The following is a 12,291-nucleotide window of genomic DNA, read 5'->3' on the forward strand; positions in this document are numbered from 1 at the left end:
GTGAAAGTTTGGGATAAATTTACATACAATTAGTTAATGTTTTTAGTAGCTTTTGTTCTTTTTTCCCCCAAGAACTTAAAAATTTTTTTACCCCAAACCTAGTAAATATCAACTAGATTTTAAATGATTTATATGTTAAATCATGCCCTTAAAGAGACTTAATAATTTAGTTTTAAAAGTATGTATTGACTTTCCACAAAATAAAAGTAGTACTTTATTTCAATATCCCCTCCAGTTTGTTTTCTTCTATTTTTAAAAATATGGTTGCAGTTGCTGCTTTTCCGATTCTGCTTCTGCTTTGCTTCTTCTCATTTTGCTTTCATTACTCCACATCACTTTATATATGTCTTCCCATATTTTTTGTAGTCTTCATATATTTCTTTTAGCACATTTATTATTTGTATGCTGTAATTTGTTCAGCCGTTCCCCAACTGTTAGATGTATGGGTTGTTTTTAGCTTTTTTGCTTTTATGAATAAAAGTGCTATGAACCTTCCTATACAGATGAGTCTTTTTTTTCTTTTTAATAATACCCTTAGCATAAAGCCCTATTAATGGGATCACTGTGTCAAAAAGGTGTGAACAATGTTGTAATTCATTGTACAGAGCCAGATCGTTCCCTAGAAACTTTTTAAGAACCTCAACTTAAATAGCTTAGGCCTTCTAACTGATCAAGGATCCCGTCTTAGTTAAAGAAGATAAAACACATTTTATTTAGAAAACCCTATATTGCAGGAGAGACCATAGATCTAGTCATATTAATATTAACAAAGCAGAATACGTCTTTGACATTTTTGTCTGGATCTTGACAGTCCTGCATTTGACCCATTTATATATTGGACTAATTCATTTATTCTGAGATTACCTTAGCTTAAATTGGTCCATTCCTCACAACATACCTATGAGAACATTAATATTCAATGATTTCAGAGCAAAGTGGATGAGAAATGCTTAAATTCAATTTATTTCATTCTTATTGCTTATTTCACCACATTTATGACTTCAGTATAAAAATGTATGTGAATCATTTGTATATTAACCATTCTCTTTAATTTTTCCTTATGCTGTGAGATTATATAAAATATCTGTGTGCCTATGTGCATGGCACTATTCCTCAGCACTAAAAAGTTATTTCAGATAATATAAAATACTGTCCTTAATTTTTAAAGTTGACACTGTTCATTTCTTACAGAATTACTGTTTGCAGTAACTAACCTCAAAATATTCCTGACAACTGCATTGGAAATACTGGAAATTCACCATGCAGAGCAAAAGGAAGTTAATATTCCAGATTGAAACCTATACCTGTCTGGAATGGTAATATTTTGCATAAATAATCAATGGAAAATAGCAAGATGTTGCTGATAATTTGTTTCCTTTTGCTTAGCTGTTTGCTTAGATTTAAACTGATCCCTTGGCTCTTAGACATCTCCAACCTAAGCAGCAAGAATTCTGATGGCTTTTCTGACCTATATCACCCTTTCACCAAAAATCAGAGAAAAATGCCCACTATTTTTATTTCTCATACTGTTGGCTACCACTGAAATGCAGTTTGTAGCTTTGTTCTTCCATTTTCTATCTTGGAATATCTTTTCCTCTGGGAGGTGATTATATTGGATTGAGAATTCAAAATGAGAAAGAATCCTGACCATTTTTTTCCTTGCAGCTACAATTTATCAATTTTATCTCCAAATAGAGATTGAGCTTAGGTTTTTCCAGGACCTCCTTAAAACTCTCCTAAAAACTCTGTTCCTCTTGCATTACTCTCCTGGCTCTGCTTCTGAGTTTCCCAGCTTTGCCACCATGTTTCAGCTACAGTTTCACCCTGGAACTCTGTTCTTGGTGCCTTTTCACCCTTATCCTTATCCTTCTGCCTTCTCATCCCTGAATATCCCTCTATCATACCCTCCTCTGCCTCACATTGATGAGTTCCTCTTGGAACATTTCAGGGAGGTGCCCGATCTTCTCCCCTCCCAACTCTGTTTCTGATTTTGTGGATTTAAACAGCATGTCCCTGCACTTGTTCTCTTCCCACCTTCCCCATTTTATGCCTCCTTTTTTGTGTTGTCTTCCCCTGTTAGAATATAAACTCTCTGAGGGCAGAGACTGTCTTTTTGCATACGTCTGTGTCTCCAATATCTATTAGCCCAGCGTTTGGCACATAATAAGCACCTCATAAATCTTCCTTGCTTTGCCTCCTCTTAATCCGTCCGTTCCCTCACAATACTTACATACTCTCAGAAATCCTGAGTTTTATAAATACTTGTATATTAACTGTATGTAGTGGTTTAAAGTTTGCATAACCATTCACCTGTTACATCTAATGTGTCTCCAGTCCTGTGAATCTTCACTTTACAGATAAATAAACTTGTGTCTCAGAGAGAACAAATGACTTGCTTGTGATCTCACTGGTCTCTCTCACTGCATCCAGGATACTTTCTACTACATTGTTATTCCGTTGTGATTTTGTGAGTCCTGTTAAAATGAATAATGGAAAGTCTTATTCATCTTTTGTTTTTTGTGTTTTTAGGAGGCTTGTACATGACAGTCGGAATAACCTCCAGATGCGTGGCCTGGTGGTCTTACTTATTTCCAAAGCAGCTGGACCCAGTAACACTGCAGCATTGTCTCTCAAGCATGACATGGTCAGTGGAATTTATCCCAGGTGAGAAGACATTAGCCTTCAGAAAGTTGGAGTTTTTTTTAAAGTTAATGGACATTGGTTGGTCAGACTATGATTGTAGTCATTAATTAGGTATATGAACCTTTCTTTTTTTTAAGCTCTATCATTATCTGAGATAAAGAGAGCCAATGACTCCTTGAGGCAACAAGATATACATATATGTGTGTATATATGTAGGCAACAAGATATATTAAAACAAAGTCAAAAGGCTACAAAAATGGGAAAGGTGTACTGTACCTCTAGTACCACTGTTACCTAGGCCTTCCTGGGGAGTGAAAGCTAGTTCCTCCTTGGATATGATGATGGAGGAGACTCAAGAACTTTGCTATGATTATTCCTCTTCAGACAATCCAACTAATGACATCTAGTGGCTTACAGTGAACTTTGGGGAGCTGAATATGGTTGTCACTCCACGTGCTGTGGTAGTTTCTGGCCTCATCAGCGTAGCTCAAGGCCCTAGGTGTATGGTACAGGGTTATTGATCTCCTCATTGCATGTTTATTCATTTGTTTCAAACTAGTTAGTGGTTAACTTTTACCTAGGAAGGAGGGCAGTGTATTTGTACCTTCCTTTCTCAATGCTACTTCATATGCCTCAGTTGGATAGGCCTAGACCTGAAAGAGATTCCATTTCCTGATGGCATGATGTCCATCATTACATTGATGGAATACTGATGACCACACCAGACAAAGCCATGGTGGCGGTGGCTTCAGATGGAATGATGGCCTGTGTAAAGAATAAGAAATAAGTAGGGGATCAACCTAAAAAAATCCAAGGATTGAACAGGAGCTTTGAGACACTCAAGAAGGGGAGACTGCTGTTCTTTTCAGGTGCATGCACTGCAATAAGGCCTGGAAGAAGATGAAAACAGTGGTGCTACGAAGTACCTTATACTTTTTTTCTGTTTTTGTAGCCTTTTGACTTTGTTTTAATATTTCTTCCTGCCTCATAGAGTCATTGGCTTCTATTTGGTCCATTTGAATTTTCAGAGACTTTTTTGCTTCGACAAGATTTTGTACCTCTTGAGCCAAGCTGTTAATTCCCTTTCCAGTTTTTTCTTCCATAGCTCTCATTTCATTTCTGGCTTTTTCCTTAAGTGCTGTCATTCCATTTATGAAAACATTTTAAACTGTCTTTTAAACTCTTGTTTCATCTCTTCCAGGAATTCTAGTTGAGTTTGTGCCTGACCTGTGTTTTTCTTTGAGGCATTTCTTGTAGATGTTTTAGAGTCATTCTCTTCCAATGTATTTGTGATTTAAGTGTCCCTGCCACCATAATCATTCATTATGGTGAGATTCTTTGTTTGCCCATTCTTCCAAACTGATTTAGGACATGATGTTGGGGTTGGATTCTGCCATACTTTTGGAGGAAGGGTCTGTGCTAGTCTTATTACTGCTTCTTGGGGGTATTGAGTGTTGGGTTAGTCTAGGAGCTCATGGACAGGCTGGGAGACCTACAGGCTTTCAGTGCTCTCAGAGTGGTCTGATCCAGGCCAAAGTTTGTTTGTTGCAGATCCTCCCTCACCCTCCTGTCTCATACTCCTGCAGCTCTGCAAGTTCCTGACCTGTTTGGGTCTGTGCAAGTGTAGACTGCTTATGGACTCCACCCCTGCTAGCTAGGTAGAAAGCTCCATTGGTTCAGAGAAGCAGAATTGTAGGCTCCCCTTTGGTCCGATTTTCCAAAACTGGTTATTCTGTAGGCTGAGCTAAGTCTTGGAAATGAGAACCTGCTCTGACCTTGGGCTCTAAACCACACCACAGCTGCTGCTGACCTCTGCACTTCCTCCTTTCTCCATACACCGCCCATGGCCCCCTTACCTTGAAACATAGCTCCTTGCACAGATCACCCTGGGTCTATGATCTAGAACTAGGTAATAGATAATAGAGCTGCTAGTTGGCACCTGTCTTTTCTGCAGTGTACCAGCATAGGTTTGGGAATGCCCCTATAGAAGTCTGGAACCTCCTCTTACCCTAGTACACAGTCTCTCCCTGTGCTTTACAGTGCTTGGTGCATGACTGTTCCTGACTCAGCTCTGTCCCTAGTGTACATAGCACTTTTCCGTGATAAACTAGACTGGACAAAGGAATCACTGTGAGTTTTTCTGTATTTCTATAGTTTCTGTATTTCTCCATCACGAGTATTTGGACAGGAGCTCACAACACTACTTCCTACCACTCCACCATCTTGCTTCAGCCCTCTCCTGCTTGGATAGTTAAGCTGGAGTATTTTGAATAGTTATGCTTCTACATTTTAGGAGGCTTTGCAGTCTTATGGGGCTTGATTCACTCAACACAGTGTGCCCAGCAAATCGCAGCATCTGGAGGACCTCACTATCTTTTTAACATCAATCTTATTCCACTGATGTTGACTGGCTTGTGGGATTTCATTGTCTGCAAAGAATAAAAATGGAGGATTAACAAAATACCAGTAGAGAGGTACACAGTGGGTGAAAGCAGGCTATTATGAAGAATTGTGCAATACATATCACCGAAAGTATATATGAATGGAAAAGAAGGTGGCTTGATCACATTCAAATGAGTTAATAACTTTGCCAGCCTTAAAGTGCTATATAAACATTAGATGTTATGATGAAGATAGTGATGATGCGGTGGGAAAAATGAATTGATGGACAACCCTCAAACCTCACTACAATTTTACAACATCAAGAGATCTAGATCAAGATCCCCAGCATATTTGGTACACTCCCAGTGGAGGATTTTGGGGAATGCTTGGACAAGTCGCACGTTTTTGAGATCACAGATCCATCAAAATATCAAAGCTATATTTAAAATACAGTCACAATATCTATCCTGTTGATCTTTTATAAAACACTTTATATGCTTCTGTTAGGATTTATAAACTGAATAATTGTATAACACTGCAAAATATGAAGTGTAAAGAACTTAGTTTACACAATTTCTAGATAAGTTTTATGGACCCCTGTTTCTGGTTCTAGAGCAAGGCCATAACATTATTTGGGCAAAATAATACATTTTGATTTAGACCGCTTCCAACATTCTGAATTCATATAATAATGCATTGGTGGCACTTGAATGTTTTTCATAGTTGTTAATGTAAAAAAGTGATAGAGATTAAAAAAAATGATTTGCAGTTGTTCTATAATGGTTTCATAGTTCACTTCTCTATCCATAAAGTCATTTATTTTGGTTGGTTCTTTCTAATTTAATTGTTAAAATATTAGATTTGCTTTAGGCTTATGTTTGTCTATAATGCCAAAGTGAATTATTTAACATTTGAAAAAAGTACCAATGATCAAGGTTTTGATTCACCCCTGGGCTATTTGGATTAACATTTTGGGCACTTTTCTACCATAAAATTTGTCTTTTTAATCTCTTTAGGTAATTGAGCCTGATAAGTTATCCTAAGGGGAATGCCAAAATGACCACTTTTGACCTGGCCTGAGGAAATAATATGACGTATAGTTACATAGCCAAAGTACAAATTAGCTATTTGGTAACTGGTAGTTCTAGCTGAGTTGGATAAATGGTTCTTATAGCAGGTAATTGGATCTGAATCTAAGGTAAAATGGGTGAGTTTTGAAAATCCGGTGCTAATTAAGCCAAATGAGTAGCCAAGCTGACTATAAACAGTGGTTACCTGGTATAATGAAAGCAGCTTTGGACTTGACATCAAAAGACCTGGCTCTGCTACTTCTTAATATTGTGACCATAGGAATGTCAGGGGAAAGTCTCTTTATCTGTAAAACAGTTAGTGTTTGCAATACCTGCCTCATAGGTTCATGGTGAGAAAAGTATTTTATAAAATGCAAAGTGCTGCGGAAATATAAGTTGGTGGTAGTTATTGTAATTGCGGCTAGTTAGCACCATTAGTAAAAACACCATGCTACTAATGAAGCCACAGTCTCTGAGCTTTCATTTCTTACTTCTGCCTCCAGAAGGTTCATGGTAAAAGCTCACAAAAGCAAGAAGGCACAAAGAGTTTATTGAATACCTGTCACTGACTATGGCTTATATCCTCTGCTCTCCTTCCGCCTTCTCCCCATACTCCTCCCAGCATGAGATTGAAGATCAACTCTAATTCTCTCCCATTGCCCCTTGGTTACCTGCCCCTAGCTCTGCTTTCTTTCACTAAGTTGAAAGGACAAACTCTCTCTCTAGGACCAGTGGACGTTGGATATTTGTCCCTGTACTCAGCTGTTGGTTCCACACATTATACTGTTCTCAGTGGGCTTTCCCACTATCACGTCTTGTGCCTTTTTTTTTTCTACAAGGTAGTATTTTCCTGGGTCTTAAATTATAATTATAAACCATTCTTAAGCCGATAGTACTCATTAACAGAACATTCTCTCCACTCATACAGGCAGAGCCTGGCATATAACACTGTAATCTTCAGATGAAGACATGAATAATAATATTCAAGACCATCTTTTTGAGATTGTCCTAAATTTTTGTAATGTAGTCCACTTATGAGGTAAAATTATAGAAATGATGGCATAAACAGGGCATCCATAGGTTGATCTGCTCCCCCTCCAAAAAAATTGCAAAAGCATAGTGGCTCATGTAAATATTTCAAGAATCCCTAATTTCAACAATGTGGTCCTTCTCTCTGCCAACCAGTCAACAAGGATTTTATATCCCTTTTATGTGCCAGGCACTCTAAATTTTTCTACACCCATGAGGCAGCTTATATATTGAGAAATCTAGGTGATATAAGGCAAAATATGCAAAACAGTTCTATTAAGTAAAAATATAAGCGATACAAAGGAGATAAAGAGGAGAATCTGTGTAAATAAAACAAAAGTTAAAAAATAAAATTTTAAAGAAATGGGTAGAATCTTTTAATTTATTGGCATAGTTAATTCCCATTGAGGAAAACCTTTCTATCAATACAGATCAAAATCTGCTTTGCAACTTCCAGTCTTAGACACTAGAGGTAAAGTGACTTGCTCAGTGTCACACAATCAGTATGTTTCAGAGGTGAGACTTAAACTCAAGTCTCCCTGGCTATTTATTGACTATCCCATATTGTCTTTTAAAAACAAAGCAACCAACTTTTTAATTTCTCACAGATAATCTGTTTTACAAAACTGTGTTTCAACCTGAACCCTTTGTTGGATTTCCCTACCTTCTTGACCCTTCAGCCACCATTTCCCCCACTCCAGTTCCCATTTATTTTCTCCTTTCTCTTTGGCTTAGTAATTTTACCTGTGGTTTTCAGACACCCCTAAGTTTGTGTTATTCTCAGTTTTGTTTGATGTACCCAGTATAGGGGGAGAATGAACTGATGTAGTAGGAGCCCTTCAATTGCCATCAAGGTTGCGGCAGAATGGACACGATGGCTTTCGGTGTGGATTTCCTGGGCGCTCCTGCCAAGTCTGGGCTCCACTAGCAGAATCTAATGAAGATCCAGAGTATTTTTAATGTAGAGCCACAGTGTCTAATGAAGATGCACAGTCTAGGGCGATCATTATCTTTCTCTGTGTCCATCTTGCCTCATACTCTACCTGTTGGCCACAAAGAGAAATGTGGTAATAAAAGTAGAACGTGCCGGCGTGAGAAAGAATTAAATGAATCAGAAATAAGGGAGTTAGGGCCGTATCAGCCTCATAAATAGCCACTTGTCTAGGGTGGGTAATGTGCACTTGGCAAATAGTAAAAAGGGTACTGATTTTATTTTCTCTAACAAGAATCCTATTGCCTGCCTAGTTACGTAGATGGAGTGGGAGCAGGTCAATAACAATAAAATTTGTGGGCTGGTAATCTTTTGTATTTATTTAATGCGGATAGAAGGCATTCAGTCAGCTCTTGATTGTGTGCTTGTTATCCCTGTTTCAGATTATCCTGATTACTACACATTTTGAAGATTATTAAACCTATAAGTAGCCTTGGGAACCATATCCTGTTGCTGAAAGGGCCTGGCTCCCTATTGATAGGAGAAAATGTCATAAAAAATAATACTATTTGTGATTTACTCTCCCCAAATCCCTTTAAATGGTAAAGAAGTAGAACAAAATTAAAGCTGTGTAGCTTTTTTTTTTAAGCTGTCAGTTTGTTTCTACTTAAATTTAATTCAGCAAGCATTTATTTATTTTGTCTCTGCTATGGATGGTGTACCCATCCCTCTGTATCTGACACTTCCACCACTCTGGTACAGGCCCTAATTACCTCACACCTAGACTATTGCAGCAGCCTGCTTGGTTGTTGTCCCGGCCTCAAGTCTCTCCCCACTCCAGTTCATCCTCCAGTCAGCTGTAAAATCAGTCTAACCAAAGTACAGATCTAACCATGTCACATCCCTATTCAGTCATCTTCAGTGACTCCTTGTTACCGTATTTCCCCATGTATAAGATGCACCCTTTTCCGAAAAATTTGGGGTCTAAAAACTGAATGCGTCTTATACAGTGGTTGTAGATTTTTTTTTACTTGCGTTTCCCACTTTTTCATGCTTGTTGTCTTTGCGCTTATTGTTTCGCATTTGTTACCGGTATATTAGGTTACGTTTTGCCACGTTCTGCCCAGAAATGGCTCAGAAAAGATTTTCGTACAGTGCTGAATTCGAGTTAAAAGTGATCCAGTTTGCAAAAGTGAATGGAAATCATGCTGCTGAACGTAAGTTTGGCCCTCCTCCAACTGAGAAAACAATCCGAGACTGGCTACAGGAAGAAGAAACCCTACTGGAAACGTCATAGCAGAAGAAGGCCATGAGAGGCAAGTCAGCAAAATGGCCTGATTTAGAGAGGGAATTGAAGACACGGATTGAAGAGCAAAGGGCAACTGAAATTCCTGTGTCCACAAAGATGGTTCATCATGAGGCAGGAAGAATTGCTGATGAAAAAGAAGTTACTGATTTCAAAGGAGGACACAAATTCATGATTCATGATTCAGATTCATGAAACAGAATGGACTAAGCATGCGTACACACACCTGACTTGCCCAAAAGATGCCTGAAAGCTGTGAGCAGATAAATAAAACTTGAGTTCAATAACTTTATGTAATACATTTTTTTCATATTTCGGGCCCCAAAATTAAGGTGCGTCTTATACATGGGGAAATGCAGTATATACAGAATCCCATTTGGCTTTTAAAGCCCTTCATAACCTGGCTCCTTCCTACATTCCCAGTCTTCTGACGCCTTATTCCCCTCCATGTATTCTTCAACCCAGTGACACTGGTCTCCTTATTATTCCTCCCACAAGACGCGCCATCTCTAGACACCAGGCATTTTCACTGGCCATCCCACATGCTTGGTACTCCCTCCTTCCTCGTCTATTTCCTAGCTTCTTTGGTTTCCTTCATGTCTCTGCTAAAGTCCCACCTTTTTCAAGAAGTCTGTCCTGGTCTTCATTTGACCTAAGTTCCTTCACTCTAATATGATCTCTCATTTATACTCTCTATATTGTTCAGAGGTAGTTGTTTTTATATTCTCTCTCCCATTAGAATGTGAGTCCCTTGAGACCAGAGGCTATGTTTTGCCCTTCTTTGTAACCCAAGTGCTTGCAACAATGCCGGCCTGGCAGGCACATTGTAGATACTTCAGTATATAAAGCAAGTAAAGAATGAGCTTTTTGGTATCACTAGGGTTCTTTGGGTAAAAATACTAAATTTACCTTTTACACAATACCATAGAATCAATAAGTCTAAAATGCTTCATTCTTCCAACTTGATATATTCAGTTGCTTATTAAAGTTAAAAAAGATGACGTAACCAAAATAACTATTCTACTTCAAGGTCTAATATACAGAATTTTAGGTATGAAAGCTTAGCTCTTCAGAGTTGTATCTAGAAAGGGTTTTAACCAATCTCAAATGAATAACCATAGTGTCCCTCTCATTTTCTTCTTTCAAATGCAATGGAAATCAAGGTGGGAAACAATAAATATATGTGAATTCAGGGAAGAAGATAAAGAAATTATAAAGCTCCGAAATTCACTATCTCTCTTTCCATAAACCTGTGAATCTAAATGATTGCAGCATAAAGACTGGACTTGGTCTCAGCTGCAGATATTACAGTGATTTATCTTATTAATGTGGTGTTAATTGGTGTCTGGTGACTTCTAATTATAGTAACAATAGGCTCTAACAATCAATCCTCACCTCCACTGTGCACATTACGATTTTGTTCCTCATTTAAACAAATAAACAGGCCTTCTTACCACCCCACCCCTCTTTCCCCCAGCTTGTCTTTTACCTTTGGGATTCCTATTCAGTTCATGTCATTTTGGGGTTTTTTTTAAAGCTATGTTTATAAAAGAATACCTAAAAAAATGTTTTGTCTTAGGGCTTAATTATCTATTAAGGATAAATGAATAATGTTAAAAGCATTTAGTTAAGCCAGTATTATCTGGCTCCAGTTATTTTGTGAACAGAATTGTTTTTCATACATGAGAAGCAGCACGGCGTAATGGATAGAGGCTGCCTTGATCCAGCAAGACCTGGGTAAAGTCCCATCTCTTTACCTAAACTGTCTTCATGACCCTAGACAACTGCCTTAGCTCTGTGATGCACTAGGCAATTCTATGAGTCTGTGGGTTAAAAAGAAGGCAACAGCAGTCATTAGTAGAGGGAATTGTCCCCACCAGGGAGCACCTATTCCTTTTTCACCCTTACCAGTCAAAGTTCTTAGGCTGTTGAAGGAATGCAATACGGGGCTTTTCTCCTCTGAAAACCTTAAACGTGAGGAATGCTTGTGATACCATTAAATGATCACCCTGAATTATTCAGTTTAACTTGTTCTTTCCAAGATAAATTTGAGACACTTAATCTCTTTCACAGAGAAATCTTGGGACATAAAAGCCTGTACAGTTTGATTACATATTCCTATTGATTATATCCCTCCCACAGCAATAAAAGTAAACTCCAGATACAAATCTAGCAATATTACTAATTCATTACAACCAGCGCTTATTTTCTTCATTAACTTTTTATTGTTATTTTCAACATACACAGCATGCACAAATGCAGCAATTATATGTTGAGCAGGAAAGGGGAAGGCCCTTTATGTTCAATGTACAGTACATCAGAAGTCATTGCTTTACCAGAGCTGTTGGGAAAACAAAATAAGATCAGCCTCTTACAAAACAAGTATAATTAACAACAAAAAGTAGGTGGGCAAACTTACCAATCTACTCAGAGCTGAGAGTTTGTTATCGTATATAAATAACATAGTATAGATCAGCCTCACTAAGGAAGTAGTAGTTTGGGGGCAGGGAGGGACCTAGACTGCATAAATTGTTCTTTTAATAACTGAAAAGCTTTAACTCTCTTTCTAAAAGAAACACTGTCTATTAGACATCAAAGCACTAGGTAAGCCCTTCCCCCTTGAATCTTCAGTCTTTCCCTCTAGCCTGGCTCCTCCTGTTCTTTGTACAAATATGCTTAGGTCTCTCCCAGTCCTAAAGCAAAAGCCTTCTTTTGAAGGCCTTAGTCCCTCTTATTCCTTGCCAGACATCATGGTTGTTCTGGTGCTCTGGTCAGTTTCTAGTGGGTGTGCAGTTCTGGACACCACATATTAGGAAGACATGGGTAAGCTAGAGAGTGACCAGGAGAGGACAGCTAGGATGGTGAAGGACCTTAGATGGTATCCTCTTAAAGATACTTGAAAAAACTGGGAATGTTTTAGCTTGGTAAAG

General features: G+C 38.3%; 1 protein-coding gene across 1 annotated transcript in view; it reads left to right on the plus strand.

Annotated features, from left to right (window-relative positions):
- PDSS2 (decaprenyl diphosphate synthase subunit 2) overlaps window positions 1-12,291 on the plus strand; it is a 287,396-nt gene that overhangs the window by 112,190 nt on the left and 162,915 nt on the right. Inside the window, exon 2 of the mRNA XM_036767627.1 lies at window positions 2,530-2,664. Within this exon, the coding sequence (XP_036623522.1) occupies window positions 2,530-2,664 (135 nt within the window). The remainder of the gene's footprint in view (window positions 1-2,529; window positions 2,665-12,291) is intronic.

This window comes from Trichosurus vulpecula, chromosome 7, assembly GCF_011100635.1.
Source record: "Trichosurus vulpecula isolate mTriVul1 chromosome 7, mTriVul1.pri, whole genome shotgun sequence".
NCBI classification, from domain to species: domain Eukaryota; kingdom Metazoa; phylum Chordata; class Mammalia; order Diprotodontia; family Phalangeridae; genus Trichosurus; species Trichosurus vulpecula.